At 37.1% G+C, this 20,638-nt stretch overlaps 1 protein-coding gene across 1 annotated transcript in view; it reads right to left on the bottom strand.

The window, feature by feature from the left end:
• Positions 1 to 5,015: 5,015 nt before the first annotated feature.
• Positions 5,016 to 20,638, bottom strand: part of LOC139688659 (neurexin 1-like) — a 184,938-nt gene continuing 169,315 nt past the window's right edge. Inside the window, exons 2-3 of the mRNA XM_071586228.1 lie at positions 6,024 to 6,308; positions 5,016 to 5,075 (exon numbers count right to left, since the gene is read on the bottom strand). Of these exons, the coding sequence (XP_071442329.1) occupies positions 5,016 to 5,075; positions 6,024 to 6,308 (345 nt within the window). The remainder of the gene's footprint in view (positions 5,076 to 6,023; positions 6,309 to 20,638) is intronic.

Below are 20,638 nucleotides of genomic sequence, written 5' to 3'. Positions count from 1 at the left end.
TCAAAGATGAATTTTAATAGATTCCAAAAGTTCAAAATCTGTGATATTCAGTTTAAAATTTCAAACTACCCTGCTATTTTCCATTTCACTTTCTCTAAAAACACAGCGTTTTTTGCCAGTAGAAAAGCAGAAATGTGCACTTCATTCATTTGATTCTATTTAATTTTTATTGTTCCGGCATCTTCCATTTTAAGAAAATTGGAATGGCAATTTTGAAAATAAATATTTATAGCACAATATCGACAGCAATGGAGCAATGTTTGACGCCGTTGTTTAGCGCATTAAATACTCAGCCATGAGTTGACGTCAAATTGCAATAAAGCCGTTTTCATGAGAAGGAAATCCATATCACGAGTACGTGAAGTTTAATATCCTTATCATGCTTTCCTGTACGATGAGGATATTTAATTCAACCCTGATTATGCGTTCTGGGTCCCTCTCCTTCGGGCGATTCGTGACTGCGGATTCCTCTTCCATTTGATAGCGACAAAAGTGGCAGAACTTTCAAGACGACGCTGAAGTGGCTTGCGAGTGCAATGTGAGAAAGAAAGGGAGGGAATTGATGCTCCGACTAACGAGCCGAACTCTCCCTTCGTATAATCCCCCTCTATCACAAACACATACTCAAAGTGAACCTCGGGGTGACGGTTTGGGTAAGTTTCCTTGGATACGGGAGGCAAGTTGAGGGCTGGAGAGCCTGGAGACGAGCGGGAGGGGAAGAGAAGTGCGACGTCGATTGGAGGACATGGTATGGGGATGGGAAGAGGCTTACAGTTAATAAAAAGAAGCAGACAGCTCATAAAATCCGGACAGTTAATCCGAAATAGTTCGAAAGAAATCACGAGACGTATGGTACGGCCAACCGGAAACAGATGGCACAGTTGTGATGCGGTGGGATTATTCCAAAATCACAAATAATTACGCCAGAAGTTTCGCTTGCAATGATATTCTCAATATCGACTACTGCTGCCAATGCTTATTCCCATATATCAAGTAATAAAAACCACCTATATAAAATAGCTTAACTATAAATAAACCATTAGTTTATCAAACTTGGTATCAGATCAATAGTATCAGAACATTATGAAATGACTAGAAACGTAATTTTCGAAATATTAAAAATTTTTTAATAGAATAAGCTTTCCATAAGAACAATTTATACATGTGCGAAAGTCCTAAACAACTTAAATTCACGCCTTTACGACTTTTTCAACGTAATTCATTGATATTATTATTACAAGTATTTCGGAATACCTGTAGTCATATGCAAAACATATGATAGTCACCACTAGATATCACAAAATTTGGAACTAGTTGCATCATGAAATTTAAACCGAAAAAATTTCATAACAATTACACTAGAAGTCTGGAAAGTAGAAAACAATCAGCAGGCAGACAAAACTATTTAAAATAGACCTAGAGAGTAGGATTTTGAAGAAGGAAAGGTGTGGAAAATTGAAGTGGAAGGAGAAGAAAGCGAGATGACTCTTTGGAGAAATATGATGATGGGATGTCGGAGAGACCTTTCGAAAAAATCTTAAACACGCATTATAGGATGATGGGAGTTGAAAGATGAATGAAAGCCCATTGACAGAAAGGTGAGAGAGTTTACGTACAGTGAGAGTTCATTCAACCCTATCGTGCTTAAAAACACTCCACCAGGGGATGAATTAAAAGAGTTACAGCTGACTGACCTACAGCAGGAATATTATTTTCGCGAAAACATAAGGTTAGGGTTTACTGCTCTTTCACTTCATTTTCATTTTAGGTATTAAGAAGGGACTAAAAAGATATTCAACCCCATCTTAAGACATATTCACTTCAATATTCGTTGGCACTATTCTTCAGAACGGGAAAAATGAAATTTTTAACCTTTTATGGAATGAATATTTGCCCCTTTACAGCCGTATTACCAACATTATCTACAACTCTCCAAATTATTTGACTAAAAAAATATCAGATGAAAATCCCCTTGGTTAATAATCTTTTCAAATAAAGACTTCTCTTGCTCTTCCAAAAAGAAAATATTTAGAGAGAGAACGCAGTGTGAAATCGAACTACTTGTTAAAAAGGTGAATAGGTCGATGCAAGAGGTCTATAAAAAAACTTCCGGAACTTTTTTATTACAAAAAATACTTCACAAACAATTTACTGGCCAGGGTCCCCTTCCAGCTAGTCTCCTCCCCAACGTACACACTTCCCAAAGGTGTTTCCACTTTTTGAAACAGTCGTGGAACGCAATACATCTCCGTCAAAAGTTTAACTATCTGTCGAATCGTAGCAAATCTTTTTCCTTTGAGCGGGGTTTTCAATTTAAGGAAAGTGAAAAAATCGCTTGGAGCCAGGTCTGGTGAGGTCAGGGTGGGTGAGGGAGCGTTGTGTTTGTCTTGTTTTCGGCTAAAAACTCACGAGTTCTGAGAGGAAAATGAGTCGGCGCGTCATGGTGGTGAAAAAAACCACCACGCCGCTCCTCCTAAGTTTGGGCAGTTTTCACCTGATTCCCTCTCTCTTAGGCGTTCCATAACCCTCAGGTACCCGTGTTGACTGACGGGCCTTTAGGTAGGTTTTCGTGATACACAACCCCCTTTGCATCGAAAGAAACAGTCAACATCACCTTGACATTCGAGAAAACTTGTCAACCAATGAGCAAAAAATATATAAATAAACAAAGTATTAGAAGGTGGTTACTTGGGAAGTTTCCGCGGACACAACGCCTCCGAGCGGCTTCAAAAATAACCAACTGGAGGCGCGTTATTCAAAATGTTCGGGAACCTTTTGAACAAACCTCGTACTGTAAGCAGCAAAAGGATGATGGCAATTCATTGAGGTGAGACACGGAGGAACGAACCGTGGAACTGATTTCCCGTGGGGGGAAACCGTATTTCAAAGAAAGGGGCACGAGAGACATAAACTAAACAAAAGAAATGGTAAATGCGAAACAACACTGCCGGAATTAGATCAAGCTTTCTCACGAAAACGATACAGTGCAATTAGGAATGATTATTGAATTTCACGATTCCTGATGGCAGATATCGTTCCCAGGCGCTGCGACAAAATCCAATTAAGTCCTCGACGAAATAACATAGCATCAAAGGACACGCACGTGAGAGGAAAATGCAGAGAAAAAAATTATGTACAGCTCAGACAGTGGAAACCTCTCCCGAATCGTTCAAAACGAAAGTCTAAACTAAAAGCTCTATGTTGTGTGCGAGGCATACTTGTATGACTGAGTTTTATTGCGACAATGTAAGCAAACTGCAAATGCATAAACTGAAACAAACATTGTTTATGAATGCCTTTGACATATTTTTCTATATCCCTATGGAATAAAAGAGTTTTCCGTTGAGTAACGCTAACAAATTATTCATGTTCACTATCATTTCCATGGGGTATTTACTCACTAGAAAACACCGCAACAGTAAATACCTTTAACAACACGAACTCGTGTTTCAGAAAGAAGATAGATTTTTGCACTAAAAAAATGGCCCAAAATGAAAAATATTGAACTTATCTATATTCCACACAATTTATTCCCACCGAAACTTAAACGTTTAGGGATTATTAAAACGAATAAATGTCTCGGCATATTCAAAAGTCAAAGAGAACTTTATACATTAAGCTGGCGGGGGTAAAGGAATGGGGATGAAGGTTTGGTGATGTTTGGTGATAGAGTTAGATGACTAGTATACAGTGAAGAATTATTTTGCGAGAGGATAAGAGAGGAGAGGGTAGAAGAAAAAGTATTTAGTGCAGAAACCTAAGGTCAATAGTAAGAGACGGAGGGAAGAAATTTTCTTCCAAAATGGAAAGGAGTGAATAGCCATGGTCATTCCATAGCCATTGTCATAGACATTGAAAATTTATACTCTGTCATATAATTCAAATGTTAAATCAAATAATTTTCAAATGTATGTATCAAATGTTTGGAGAATTTCAAAAGCACAATACAAGTACAGGGTGCGGAAACATAACTTCCTTTTCTAAAAGGGTTTTGCTTTATGAAAAAGACAGTTATGTTGCCGCACCCTCTATATTTATCTAATTATATGTATATGATATTCTAAAAATCAATTTTGAACCCTCAGTCAATGGCATCAGTTAAATCTCCTTGATGATCAGTATCTTTTAAGGCGATGACAACATTTGACTCAAAGAGTCATTAATATTTGTAGATCTCTAGTATCAACACACATTCTTTTTAATTTATTTCTGCCATGTTGATTAAAATAAAAACCTCTATAGTAACTGTGCGATTTAACATGTACAAGACAATCTTTGTTACTGATCAAACTTGTCCTTAGATTTAATCAAATTCCCTGGGTTTACAGGGTTTTGACAAATTATGAGGTTTTTTCTCTATGCGCCTTCAAATGGGAAACCGTAGGAAAGATTTGTGTTCGTCATTTAACTCGTTTCTCCAAAGGGATTCTAATGAGGATCATTAAAGAGTTAATATGTTTTGCAAATTAAGGACTTATTTGTAGAAATTTTTAACCTTTAACCTTTTTGCTGAACAATTTTAATCATTTCACTTAATAATTCTATAAATCAGATGTCAAGCTATTGTTTAACGTTTGCTTTTTTTTGGATTTGAGGATGAATGAAAAAATTGGCAATAATTAAATAGGTGGCAATATTCTTTTCGGAAAATAGAAAATTGGTAACTATTACATTTGGAAGATTTAACAGAGTGTAAAAGTTTAAAAGGAGTTAAAGGGCAATGTTGATGGGGAGAATGAATTGTACCAAAATTGGAAGGCATGCTTGGTCTTCCACACATTTTGAACAGAAATAAATAATACTAAACGTGTTTTGTTAGAACTAAACATTCAAAACCTGTAAAAATCATTCGCCTGGACCGAGAGTGAAACATGGATCCCTATATATGTGATACGTCCGAGTGCTACAGCCAGTTAAGCTACCGAGGCGTCTACTTACACTCTGAATATCCAGGTTCGAATTCCGGTCAAGACGAATAAATTGTAGACTTTGTAATCGTAGCAAATTCATGCGCATTAGGGGATGATTCCTTCAAAGTGCAACTGTTGCTCTATCCCCCGCAGTTCTTTGAATGTCTGCTCGGTTAGAATTAAAAAGGTTCTGTCACAAGTATTCCATTAAGATTCCTGCTAATATTGGCGATAATGAGATTAATAAACTGCGTCGAATACTGCTCAATTTTGCTCCATTGCATGATGAAACTATTCCACAAAGTTAGTCATAAACGCTATGCATGCGTAGGAGCAAAGTGTTTTAGTCAAATTTAACAATATTTACAAAAATGTGTAATTTTGACTGGGAAAATATAATATTTGTCATACTTTGACCCGACAAATGGAAGGAGATTGATTTTTCTACAAATTTGACCGTGCTTAATATGATTTAATATTTCTTACGTCAAATTAATAGTCACCGACATTCTTGGGTGAAATATGCTCTTCATAACAAAGAAAATACACTGTAAGATTCCACAATATTTGATTTGTATCTTTTTTACTTGTTCAATGTATCTGTAAAACTTCGCCTAATCGGACATCTCCATCTTTTGCCATCTTCCCACGACCCCTTAGATTCCAACCTCCTTGACCTAAAAGTGGTATATTTAAAGCCTTGCTGATAAGTTTTGAATAACAATGCTCGTGATGATGCCGCAAAAGGAGTTAAGTGGTTGCTAGATAAATGAAGAGACGTAAAATTCTATAAGTTGTATTTTCCTCGCAATTATTTCCCTTATAATGAAAAGGAGTCGAGTAAAAACAATAAAAACGACTTAATGATGAGGAAATTAATTTTCGTGTTGTTACAGGTTGGTCAGCATCGGTTTAGCATATCCTTCAACTTAACTCATTCAGAACGACCAGAAAAGTTGTAGTTGAGGTGATTTGGTCCAGTGTCCGTACCCATATACTCGGACACACCTTCGGGGAGGGAAGATCGAGGGTCACCAGGGAGGAACATGACGATGACACCCACCCACACCCGCCTCCCCTCAAGCACCACGTAACCCAGTTCGTTCGACTCACCTTGAAGTCCTTCATCTTGACCTCCTGCCTCCTAGCCACGCCGACCTCCTCGTCGGCGTACACTAGGTTCCTCACGGATCCACCGAAGCGCGGCTCGAAGATGACGGAAGGCAGGGCGAGGAGGGCGAGGCGGGAGCCATACCACGCCGTCGGCACGCCCCCTACGAACACGTCCGAGTTGGTCCGGAGCGATCCGAAGTTGAACTCGCGGCCGCGTGACACCTTGGTGCGCGTCACACCGTCCACCGTGAGTGACGTCCTCTCTACGTCACGCGTCACACGGACCTGAGGAAGTGATGGAGAACATGGAACGTTAAATTCCGAACCACTCAAAGATTGGATTCAAAACATCACAATGGTCGTGTTATCATTTGTGCTACGTAGCCTATCGTTCAGAGGTTGGTGAAACATGGGAAATAAAAGCAGTTGCCATTTTTTTCTTCTAAACAACCGATAACTTCTAAATGATTCGACAGTTCAACAACATCTTATGGATCATTTAATCATTGCTCCTTAAAAAATTTGACTGAATTGGTATTGATAGGAAATTCATCCTGAAGTACCTTTAATATAATGCAATGGAAAGGGTAAAATTAGGTATGTGAGGAAGAGGGAGGAACGGAGTTGGCATACTTGACTGGAAGTAAAAATGTGAAAAGTCGAAGACGGTTAATTCGAAGGGAAACATATTTTAAACTCTGAAGTTGTACAAGAATTCCACAACGACAATTCATTGCCGTGATGTTAGGTAACCTTCCGACCTCATTGCTGTGGTGAAAAGTCCTTGCCTCAGTCAGGGGTCGTGGGTTCGATTCCCACCTAAGCGTAATTTATATTTGTATTTTAATGATTTTTTCCCCTCGATATTGCCTGTTAGTGATAAAGTATAGAGGCCAGCATTTATTTTTGGATAAAGATAAATAATTTCTATGAATCGTACAAAGCCAGCCTCTATGTGGCAAGAAATTTCCAAAATAAATGCTCGCTCTTCGTCAATAAATAATAACAATGCAATTAAAAGAATTATTGTAAACATTTTACTTTATATAATCGATTACGTTTAAATTAATACATAAATATAGCAGTTTTATCAGGTTTTCCATTTATTTGTAAGCGCCCTTACGAGTCTATCGTATACATATATTTTACAGCTTCTCACTTTTATTCACAATAAAGCTTTGGAAAACGTCTTTTGGGCCATAATTTTCATTTTGATGTCGAGGTAAACACTTGTAGCATTGAGTTTCAACAGATATTAAGACTGTGATCGACTCATCTAAACTATTACATGCCATGAAAGCCAGTTTTTACATTGGTTGAGTTATAAAACCCTATTATAAAGGGTATGGGTGATTTCCTTTGGTTTTATCCAAGAAAGAAACAGTATCTTCGAGGGAAATGTGTGAAGTAACGATCTACAGTTGCCTATTAGACTTCCTCCGGAGCCAAAAACTAAAGATAGGATGTTTTATCTTAGCTTTCAACTGGGTACATCATTTATCACATTCCAAAACGACCCCAAAAAAAAGACCTACGGGAACGATTACCACAATATTTAGATAAAATACAAACACGCACGCCATTTCATACGGATGTGGCCAGGAAAGTTCTCATAATAAAAAGTGTGGTGGAGATATCAAAACTTTTTTTCCTTTAAAACCACGTAGTTCATTAATTTCTGCTAATGCCATCACTTCCCCTCGTGTTATTCACGGAATGAAGCGTGGACTCATCCGGCATATAAAAATTAACCTTGTGAAAAATCCAACTGGAAAGACAGAATAGAACGTAGTCGTACGTATGAGAAAAATAAATAACCCCTCTCATCAACATACCGCAGAGAACAAGACTGATGCTAGACTCATGTGTGTTGATAGGGATAATTTATGCACTTGCATATGTATTATGTTACGTTCATCTCGATTCCCACGACTGCGCCCTCTCCCTTTGAGAGAGCCAGCGGGGCGAAAGGAAGCGTTTCCACGACGAACGAAAGAGTGGAGAGAATCATGTGATATAAATTTTCATAAATATTTATAGTCGCAACCCACAATTTCTGCGCTGGCAAAGAAGATAGCGAAATGAATTGAAAATAAGAAACTCCAAATGTATTAAAGACTAATTCATCTTCAAATATATCAGGTCGTAGTATTACCTTCGACCATTTTCATCGACTCTTCAAGTCACCCTAGATAGGCACCAAGTTACCAACGATTCACCGGCGTCCTATTCAACGGTCGAATCGTTCACTTGCCGGCCAAAGGGAGGCTGAGTGGTGCTGTTGACACTACGCTTGCCACTCGAGCGAAATCTATGATAATTCTTAATGATACGATAAAAAAGGACTCGATTTCAATGGTATTGGGCTCAACCTTCAATCAGGTATCATCACGGTACCTGAATATGTGACCTATGTGATGAAACCGGTAGTATCGTATTAGTAAATTTTTGTGAATTTAAAAAGTTTGTCTTATTCCTCAAGGTAATCGGTGGTAACGAGGGTTTCTCGTTATTTTTCCGCATAAAGCGCCCAGTTTCATTTCATTGGAAAATCTTCAACACTTTCATAATTTCCCTGATATCCTCCTTTTAAAGGATCCTCAGGTCAGAGAATAAAGTTCCTGCGCATCTTTGTGCGAGTGACAACAATCTTCTCTATAACTACTTCAAATATACGATAATTTGAGGCTTGACCAGTTTCTTATGTAAAAAATAAATATTTAGTTGCTTGGGGGTTATAATTACGCACTACAAGACATAAAGTTCTGAGGTTTAGAACAAAATAGTTTTGACTTTTCAAAAATACTATACACTAACTGGTTGATACTTAAAACTTGAAACGAAAAAGGATTCTCATGAAGTATTCTCATGACGTGCTGAAGAAGATAATTGGAAAATAGGGTGTTAGCCTAAAAAAAAGTGATTACTTTAGCGTGGAACTAGTTGCCGAAAAATAGATTCTTCGGATAAAAAAAATAATATCTTCACGGGAACTAAATTTACAAAAAATATTGGATGAAGAAAATATAATCCAGTAAAATTATGTCAAAACGGCGCAAGATCTTAATGAAACGTTCCCTTTGACGGAAACATTTAACGAGGATAATATGAAAGGAGAAGCTAAAGCAAAAAGACTTAAGAAGCGTATAATATCATGGGGACCAAAAGCGATAAAGGAAGCAGAAGCGGATCAGAGAAGAAAAGTTTTATGGTGACAAGACTGTCGTATTTAGAAGATGAATGATTTGAGAGTACAAATTGAGAATCATAGATGCCACAAAATGCGAGGCATTACTGGCTCAACAGCGCGCCCGGCGGTAAGAGAATGAAACGTCGACAGAGGATAGTAGGAGAGCGCTGTCCCCGATAAAGAGTTTTATTGGACGGCCTTGTCGCATTCTCCCAGTAATACTCTCCTCGACGACACAAAGGCCGCAAGTACGTGCCCTTTTTTGCCAGACTCGTGGATGGCACGAGGCCCTATGATTCGCCAGAAGCCCCTCCATTCAACCACGATATTCGATTATCAATACCGTGCATGGCAACCACACGCATGGTAAATACTTCAACCGTCTAAGGTAGCCTACTTGACAAAAGTGGAAGAATTAAAGAGTAAGGGCCAAATTTAAGGGTTTTAAAAAGACTTAGCGCGAGACGTAATAGTCGGTACAGCGGTAAAGATATTTCCTCAGTGGTATGCCTTATTTTAAAATAAAATTTTAAATGTGGATTATTATAAAGTGAAGTTTATCATATTACTGACATGTCCATTATTGAGAATAATCTCTAGCCATGCAGAGTAATTTTACTTTATTTTAGCTTATTAATTTTAATCATTAGGTCAGCTACACGTAAGTTATTCAAAGTAGAAAAAAGCTTTGCTGATTTTGCAAAAATAATTTTTTACGATAAAAACCCTTCCAATGCACTCATAATATCTTCAGGTACAAAGATTTTACAAGACTACATATCTGGGTGTATATATATGCATACATATATATATATATATATATATATATATATATATACATATATATATACATATATATATACATATATATATACATATATATATACATATAATGTATATGAAGTTAGCACTAACGGTCAAGGACAAATACAAAAAACACACAAAAATGAAAAGAAACTCATTAGTTTTCGTATTTTCAGTGGTCCAAGCCACCTTTCTCAAGGAAGGGAAGGGAGTAACTGAGGAAAAGAAGTGACTGGAAACGCTGAATTGAAGGGGAAGGTGGGGAAAGGTTTGCGCGGGGAAGATTTGGAAAGGGAATTTTTAAAAATGTGGGGATTTTATGGAAGGTGTTGGGAGCGGAGGGGGGATGAAAGTATGTGAGGATCGGGGTAATTAATTTCTTATATTAAACCTGGGTGATTCCAGGAATCCAGGAGCCAAATAAACGCCTGCTCTATTGTTCTGAGTTTCTGTGGAGGGTCAGAGGGTGGGAGAGATGCTAAAATGGATACACTACAGCATTTATCAAAGGGAGTGTTGTGTTCGGAGGCGTATTTTGGGACTGGGAGCATGCCAATCAGGGAAGAATTCTTGCATGAGGCACGGTGGCTATTGATTCTAACATTGAGGAGTGTGGGGTCACTGTCCAATATAAAAGATAGATCATGGTTGGCACTTCAGAAGGTAAACTACATTGCTAGAGGTGCATGATTATTTCTGGAGGTACAGAATCTCCAATCCACTCCTTAAATCCCCGCCCCATCCCAAAACCACTCCCATGCCCTGCATGTCCTATTTTTAAAACCCAAATCCCATCCCTCTCCCACAGGCTTTTTAACTCTCTACCACCAATTCCCTACTCCTCTTAAGAAAAATGGGCACACATTCATTTTTTTTAATTTCATCATCAGAGTGACTTATTTTATTCCATTATAAATTATTAGATTCAGCAAAAATATTTTGTTGTCCTCCTTTCAGCTCAGTAACCGGATAGGAAAAGGTTATTGAACTATTCACACATTGTCAAGCATTTCGTTTGCAATGCTCGTTACCAAGACAGGATAATATGCTGCTACTGATTGTACAACATTGTACAACATATGATGCTGATCTGAATTTTTTTCTCTATGCATCGTGAATATTCTTATAGGGTCCATACTCTTCTCTACATAAATTAATGGAATTTACTCTCACCTTAGCAGCAATCGTTTGTTATTCGCTATTAGCAAAGAGATACTAAAAAAAGATTTACAAAAGATACAAAAGATTTACTTAGAAATAAGGACACGGGCAGAATGCATGCTATAAATATTTAAGGATTCAGACACCTATTTACAAAGGTTAATAACATAAGGGAGGTCGACATCTTTACAGACGATGTCTACCTCCCTCACCTTAAGGTCTTTGTTCTTCTCTCACAGAATACGCATTCATATGAAAATCGAACCCCAGTGCCCGAAAAAATGAATTAAAACACAAAATTTGATCGTTTAGTATAACAGAACAATTTAGCCATGATTCACTTAGACATACATGTGTGTATATGCTCAAATTCTTTTTTGTATATTAGCATATTCATACACACACACACACACATAGACTATATATATATATATATATATATATATATATATATATATATATATATATATATATATATATATATATATATATATATATATATATATATATTTGTGCGTCACCGAAGAGCGTTCCATTTCGAAGATATGTATGCATATATATATTGAAATATTAATTTCGTTTTAAATTTCGTTCGTAATAATTAATTGATTAGAAATATAGTAAACAATAAAAAGTAATGAATAGGCAGGTGAGACAGAATGAACTTTCTACTTTTAAAAAATCACTGAAGAGCGCGCAGGTAAATAAACGGAGTATGAGTAGTGGCATTATATGGGGGGAAAAACGCCATTTTTAGTAATCACTATACAATGTTCTGGTGAAAATCGTGGCTTTGTCGTAGAAACGTTTTTTATGAAACATGATAGTGTGGTGGCGACAGAGAGTGCGATGCTCTAGCGATGAAGCGGATTGTTACCTCTCCGGCTCAGTAAATAAGCAAAATTTTCGTTACTGGGCGACAACCCTCACGAAGTTAACCCAAGACCATTACCCCAAAGTGACAGTTTGGTACGCTGTGGCCTCCATGGGCATTATTGGGCCTTACTTTTTTGCATCTCGAGGTTCAACTGTTACTGTGTACGTTGTGTGCTATTGTGAGATGCTGGAGAACTTTTTTCTCGCCAAAATGGAAGATATGGTGAGGAATATGACACAGAAGCCGTTTGGTTTCAACAGGATGGTGACACGGTTCATACCGACCGTAGTTCACGCCAAAACATCCAACAACATATTCCCGGCAGCCTAATCTCCTTACGAGGTGATGTTCCATGCCCTCTCGTTTCCCGGATTTGAGCCTGTGTGATTTTTTTTATTTGGGAATGTCTCAAATCTGAGGTTTACAAAGTTTGGTCAAAGACCTTAAAAGCTGTTAATAAAGCAATTCCATATTTAATCGCAGGAATAACGCAAGATATGCTGAGAAGAGATTCCGAAAATGTTTTTGAGCGACTCAAGATGTGCATCGCTAACCAAAGTCGTCATCTAGATGAAACCATTTTCAAAACCAAATGAAAAAATAAAATTAAATGTAGTTTACAGAAATAAAAAACATTTTTAATTATCCTGGTTGTCTTTTTTCCATTCTGCTCCACCCCGCATCAACTAAGGTTTCCGCAAATATGAATGGTTTCCTAACAACCCCCACCACAAGCCTTTGGAGTGGCTTACGGGGAATTGTATATGTTTGTATCTCTGAATAATTTTCTGTTTTGGCGTAATATTGCGGAAATCCTTCATTATGAAAGAAAATACTTGAGTTTTCTACATAAAAAAGTTATATGCACGACCTAGGTTTTGTAACAGCAGAACACCTTCAGGACATAACTTGGCCATAGCCTATGCATGTGCACATTAAAGGTTTTATGTATGCATATATATATATATATATATATATATATATATATATATATATATATGTATATATATACACACATATATATATACATACATATATATATACATACATATATATATATATATATATATATACAAACACACATAAACAAATGTTATCACCAAGTAATGTCCTGATGATGTTACGCTGTTAGAAACCTACGGCGTGCAAAAAGGTTTTTAATATAGAAAAGCCTAGGATAGAATACATATATGTATATAATATATAATATGTATTTTATATATATATGTGTGTATATATATATAGACATATTCATTCACATGGAATAGACATTAGGAAAACGGATAGGAACAAATATAAAAGACGAACTCAGGAGAGGTGGGGAAGACGGAATAGAGCGGATCACAGGTTTGCATATATATATATATATATATATATATATATATATATATATACATACATGTATATACATATATACTATACATAAAATGAAAATGTTACTCTGTAATGAAACCTATGTTATAAATAAAACTTTAATGTGGAAAAGCGAAGTCTCTTCCTTCATAGGAATACAGGCACAGTACCTGTCTGTCTATGTTTAATCTGATTGGTATAAATAGAATATAGTTTTGACGGAGAGTTAGAAAATAAGAATAGTAATCGGCTACTCATTAGCGGGTCACGTGTAAATAGATCTGATTCTTTTGGACACGGTAGTTTTTAGACAACATGAAATTAGTTTAAATCATGAAATAAAATGAAGAAGGAAGTAAGGTAGACCACGAATAAGTAAGTTCCTACCTGCGTAAAAGATGGCAGTCGTTATTGCCCGTAAATTGTAGTTATGGGACGATGAAAAATGAAATTCAATTCGGCGATGGACTTTTTCGCAAGTAAGAAAAAATATTTCGTATTCTCAGCATTCAAAACGTCTTTATCAAAGGTCGGTTGAGTTTAAAAATGGAGCAACAATTTTAATGATTCTTATAAATTACTTCTCAACGATGCAAAAATTTTCTCGGCGGAATTTTTTAAAATTACTACTGCAACGTTTCGGAATGAGAAATCATTTTTAAATGGATGTGAACAAAGGCAGTGAAACGAACATTTATTCAAGCCTAGATCCTCGCGTAATCAAACCCGAACTTTCTCATTTATTCGTAACTCATTGTACATTTTACAGGGAGAGGAGAATTTCCCCGGCGACATCCACGTTTCCACGTCAGAATTACCGCGCTCTGCATTTTTTCCCTCTCGCAAAATAAAAATGTCCTTCACGAACGACTTTCACGACGTATCGGAGAAGGAAAAGAGGGCCGGAGATTTCATAATTTCGTAAATCATGAGAATGAGAGAAAGAGAGGGAGGCGGATCCTTGAATTTTAAATATTCCGACGCCGTCAAGTTTTTAAGGAACGCACGACGAAGGAACATGGGAAAAAATCCCCTCAGTCCCTAAGGATTTAATTATCTCCGATAAAAAAAGTATGTGAATTTTTTTCTCCTCCGGCGGGGAATTTATATGAAGGCCACGAGAATCTCCAGGAATGGCTTCGTTTCGCAGTTGCCAGAGATTCCAACCTCGGCCTTCGCTGTGAAGGAGAGCGAGCGATTTGGATAGAATAAAGGTGTGACGGGGAATAGCGGTGGAAAAATGTGCAAAAATCATATACGCTCCCTTGAATAAGAATGCAAAAGGCCTTGTGACAGGGAGGGTCATGCTATTTGACGAGTTCATTAACATGTCACGTTGAAATGATATGCTCTTCGCTTGACAAAGACTGGACAAGTGAAGTGAGTGGACTCTTTTAGTGATAGTGTAGGGAGAAGTGACAGGATGGGGAGAGTGATAAACGGGTGAGCGTGACAGGATTGTCCACTAACCCACGTGATTTTTAAAGTATCCTCCGATGTAATGATGAAATAGGTAAGTGGATGGATGGTTGTAAGAATTAAATTGGATTAAAATTACCAGATGAATTTTGAACCTTTAACCAGCCATTCAGACAATAGATTTTAGTCATTCCTGGGTTCATCACAGATTCAAAGTGATGGTAGACATGCATACCTAGTATACTATAATATATATTTATACATATATATAATTATTTATTTATTTAAACATATATATGTGAATAGATGACGTAGAAGTACTTAAAATGGCAATGTAACATTTGGACGGTAATATAGAACACAAAAATAAAATAGATAAACCAGTAAAAAACACTCACCTTTCAGAAATTTGAAGCTTTCGACTTTCTGCCAGACATTCTTTCATGTCAGACCGGAGAAGACCTCAGAGAAGGCCAGAAGCTTCTAATTTCTGTGTGTGATCGTGAATGTGTTCTTTCACGAGTTATAAATGTTATTTTTGTGCAATTTGTGCCATCCAAATGTTATATATATATATATATATATATATATATATATATATATATATAAACATATATATATATATGTATATATAACAATGGGACGGCACAATAGAACAAAAATAGAATAGCAACATTTAATAGGACACTCACAAGGTAAATTGTTCGAGCTTTCGGCCATCTCAGAGGCCTTCTTCAAGTAAGCTAATATATATATATATATATATATATATATATATATATATATATATATATATATATATATATATATATATATATATATATATATATATATATATATATATATATATATATATACTATACATATATATATGCTATAAATGCATACATACACACACACACACACATATATATATATATATATATATATATATATACACATAGCATATATAATACCATATACTCGTATATTTATCATAGAAATAAATAATAGATAAGTAAATCAGTGGTATTTACAAGAAATAAGAACGCTATAATAACATTTTAGGTAGCTTGAGACACCTCACGTAGAAACCTTCAACTTTTTTAATAATAATTGAGATGGGAATGATAAGTGGTATGAGGGATATCAGGAGCGGAATTGTGAGAGCCAATCAAGGATTCACACACTCAGAGAGAGGTAAAGATTGATTGGAGAAACATAAGATTCATGTAAAGTCGTAAATGCTCGATACGCTACATAATAAGGAATTTGATATCCTAATTATGCAGTGTATCGAGCATATGCTTCCGAGCATGGTTGTTATACGCATAGATTGAATGAAAGGGAAATGAATGGGGATTATATGTTTTAGGTTATCTAAACGAGAGGCGTTTAGGTAACAGAGTACTAAGTAACTTTTAAATTTTCTCACTATTCAATATCGTTGTTTGGCAACGTTCATACAGTATTTAGTGATATTTATATTTCAGTATAATAAATGACCTTAGATGTGGCACCAAGGGGGAGGGACGTGGATGCCCAATGAGGAATATTTCTTGGTTTTAATATCATTCAAAATTAATTATACTAATATTCGATTATATTTTCCTTCAATCTTCCGAGAATCAAATTACCTACGAATGAAAACGTTGAATATTATGGATTGGTTTCAAAGTTAACGTCATTTTCAACTTCCTTAGAATAAATGAGATTTTAAATTAGGTTTTTTTCGGACATGAATATGTTCGTTTCCTTTGTTTACGCGATAGTTATTGAACTATTTCTTAATTTAATAATACCATTATTCATTTGGTTACAGTTCATTCCCATGGACCATTTGCAACAATAGCAACTTTTCAGGGACTCCCAGATCAACAAGAGGGCGTGCTTCAGGGGAGGCATATTTTATGCTCACATGGATTGGAGGAGAGTAGAGTGAAGCGAAAGGGGAAGAAAAAGGCGTTATAGGCGAGTTGAACGGTTGTCAGGGATAAAGTCGAAATAATGAGGAGAATGGCAGGTAATCGTGCATTGAAAGTACTGTTACAACAAGATACACTGAAGGATGATCGAGGCAGGAAAAGATTAGGCGAGCGGTATTCAAGGAAATAGAACATATCTGTCACTAAAATTGCTTTACTCTAGCTAGGGATATAGGGTAATTGTGGTATTTTCATGAAGATTTTTGTGACTTTAGAATAATATGTTGTCAATCAGGGTTTAGTCGGGTGTCACTACCTTTTACCCAAGAAGCTACGGAGCTGAGAAGTATCTTTCTGAGTTAATCAAAAACCTAGGATATAATGGAGAAACGTACTAATTAATGCCGGCTGGACGATATCCACAGTCACTATGCTCCAGTCCTCAGCTCTCCCCAATATTAGCCAAATATCTCGAATGTGACATCGCATATTTATTTATTATTTTGTTGGCTTCTTTATTATAATCATTGTTATCTTTCATTGCCAGACATCGTATCTGCAATTTTTTTAACAATTCTACAGTAAAACTTTTTTTGGGACGCAGAAAAACCAGATAATAATATAAAATTAATATCAAAGTTAGTACTGTTCACTTATTAATTTGAAATATATACCACTATCGCATCAACGGCATTACAGCGTCAGTATCTTTACGAGGTGAAACGCACAGGTTTTTAACTGATGATGTGAGCTCCGCAGGTGTTGAACGTACGCTATAAATTATTCTTATAAATTAATGGGCATAGCAATCTATGATCTTCCTTTTAGACTATGTTTTTCCACCCTCCACGACTTTCCGACCAGTTAATTTCATTTGAAAAATAATAATCTTTCCATTTTTTATGCATGCACATCTAATGACGCACAATTTAATCGATCTTTTTAGTAACAAAAAACATGGTCAAAGACAAGAGTCTCGTGCCCTGGATGGAAAAAGCTGATTCATGCAGGATTCAAACCCGAAACGTCCAGAAGTGCAGGCCATAAACCAACACGAAACCATCGACTTCGGTTTACTTTTAAAAATATTTAAAACTGTAAGAATGACGAGGAAAAATAATTTTTCTTTTTGAAAAGGAAGACAAATGAAGGAATACTCTGTGTCACAGGGGAAGACATAGTTTTTATAGTTACTTGAAGATGGCAGAAAAGGTTATTGTAGATATGCTACAGATAGAAGGGAAAGGCAGGTAAGGATGTGAAAACTGGATGAAAACAAATGGCTGGCTGGGGGAAATGAAGGGATTTTTAAAGCATACATATGTGGAGTTGAATAACAATGTGCCGAAGTACCAAAGCATTTGTGCCAAAGAGAACTGGAAAGTGCTCAAGAACCTCCTGACATTCTAATAGACCATGTTATATTCTAATAATTTTCGCGATTTATTCAAAACCCACCGTTCAACAACTGCTATTAAAGCATGCAAGAGCCTGAATGATGACGTTTACTGTCAAAGTCCGGATATTATCTAAATAAAATACTGTGGAATCACGAAGTGAAAGTTATAGATATCTGGAACGGGAACTTTTGATTATGCAAAGACTCAACACTAGTGTTTCCTGCGCATTATACGCGACAACATCTCAATAGAGAAACACTTGAAGACTAAAATGGGTTAAGCAATGGCGAAAATAGTGAGAAACGTGTAAATTACATTCCCCTAAATTCACTTCGTGATTCGCGTCCTAAATTACCCTTCCACGCACCCATGGGCCAGATGGCGAGGTGTCTCGTAAATGAAGCTTCCAATTCAACGCATTTATGAGTTTTCCTTCCTGCGTGTCCCCCTCTACCTCTAAGAGCAGCGTGTAATTATCCCATGCTCTGTTAATGTCAGACAATGAACGCCAACAAAAAACGTTTTGACCCCCCTTCCCATTTTATGTCAAGCTGGCAACTGCCTACAGACTTTGGAGAGAAGTAGTTTGTAATCCTGGTGAAAATATGTGTATTTTAAAGAAAATTCAGCAGTATATGCCTTACCCGCTCTCTCCTTCCATTGTCCGATTTTCATATTGTCAAATGGATCATACCCCTATCGGCCTTATACACTACGAAAGTGTTCAGTGAGTAGATTTGAAATGCGATTCGATCCTCTCCCTTGATCCTGACTCTCTCTCCCCTCGGATTTGCACGTTATTATAAGTTTCAAGAATACAAGCATCCGATTCTGTAAAACTCGAGTGTCGTGAAGAAAAGACACACTCTCGGGGATTTTTCTTTATGGTTCATAAGGATGCCGCAAGAGAGCATGAGTGCCAAAGTGAATTTCAAGGAGTGAGCGAAGATTTTAATCATACCAAGAATAAAAAGTATTAAACAAAAATATATATTTTTTAACTTTTTCAAACACGCTTATATTTCAAAATTAATTATAAGTGGAAAATTTTCCGCGAGAGTACGGGCGTATTTAATTAATTCACTTAACTAGTTTAGCCTAGCAAAGGGCCGTCACATGCACTCCGTGAAAAGACGCGGCGAGGCCCAGGGGCATCTGGTCCCAAGATTAAGGATCGCCCCACCGGAAATATCACCTCATGCTGAAGAGCTCAAAGTGCTGATCATTAAATCAATAGTTCAAATGAGGATTATTACTGGGAAAATCTAGAAGGGAGACATGAACTATTTAGACATCAGCAATAGATGTAAAATGACCAAGGATAAAATGTATTCATAAAAAACCCAAAGGAAAATATTATAAACGAAAAAGAATAGCAAAACATGAGAACGGGATGAAAATACAGTCAGATATTAAATTAATAATATCCCATCAATCGGATTTTTAATATCTATCACACAAAATTCGTATCCTTTTCAATAAAAATTCATGCCAAGCACCAAATGTATTTGAATCCTTCATCAGGAGGTAGAAACTATTGTTGAGGGAGCTCATTGCGACGAGAATGGCAGTGGAATATCCAGGTGGCGAGACCGAAGATAATCCTACAAAAGCCCAACCACCCTTGTGTCGGGTTTTATCCAGTAAACGTCTAATCAGACTTTCTAAAACCCCGATAGAGTTTAGAGATTTCTATCTTTTCCGCCCAGAGGAGATAAAATTTTTTCTCAGGAGAAGAAAAATTTCTATTTTTCACTTATTGTTCTTTGAATCACGTTTTTTAGGCGTTTAAAATTGTATTTCAGATTCCGAAGACAGTGGAATAGTAGTATAAATGACTATGTAAAGGAAAGATTTTCCGAGTCGGGAATAATAGTCTCACGGTTGATTGTGCGGAGGTCACTCGGATCCGTCGCCTCCTTAAAGGTCGGATTCACTCCGACGGCGACCTAAAGCGCCCTCGACGGAGATCGTCAAAGCCAAACACACACACACTCACATCCGCACGGGCGTGTGCGTGCCCACGCGAGCGTGTACACGCACGCCCAACCAACACCAGAGAGGACCGACCGACCCGCGCGAATCCAAAAACCGCAACACGATGAAAATTCATGAATTTGGTACCCTTCTCTTTGAAAACCTCTCCTCATCTCTCTCTCTCTCCATCTCACACTTGACAAATCCTTCCTCCTTCAACCAACCCCCACAACACGTCGTCCAACCCTCATCCCCTTGACGCATAATTTTTCGAGCGAAAATATTTCGTTTGCACCCCTTTGCACCTTTCTGTCTCATGCATTTTCATCGCACGAGGCGACCAAAGCGACCCCGAAAGAAAGCAAGCAACGACCTCGGCCAGTCTGACCCCTACCCCCACCCCTAGCCAAAGCACCTAGGACCGGCCGGCCGGCAGAGAAAGGGGGTAGGGTCGTTTTTAAAGGTTCTTTTGTGCCGACTACTACCTTCGAGGGCCCGTCACGACCAACTCACATCCGCAAAACTTCACC

Source organism: Hetaerina americana, unplaced genomic scaffold (assembly GCF_022747635.1).
Source record: "Hetaerina americana unplaced genomic scaffold, ioHetAmer1.1.p SCAF_211, whole genome shotgun sequence".
Taxonomy (NCBI): domain Eukaryota; kingdom Metazoa; phylum Arthropoda; class Insecta; order Odonata; family Calopterygidae; genus Hetaerina; species Hetaerina americana.
Note: the sequence above shows the minus strand (reverse complement) of the source record. Positions and strands in the feature narration are given on the sequence as shown.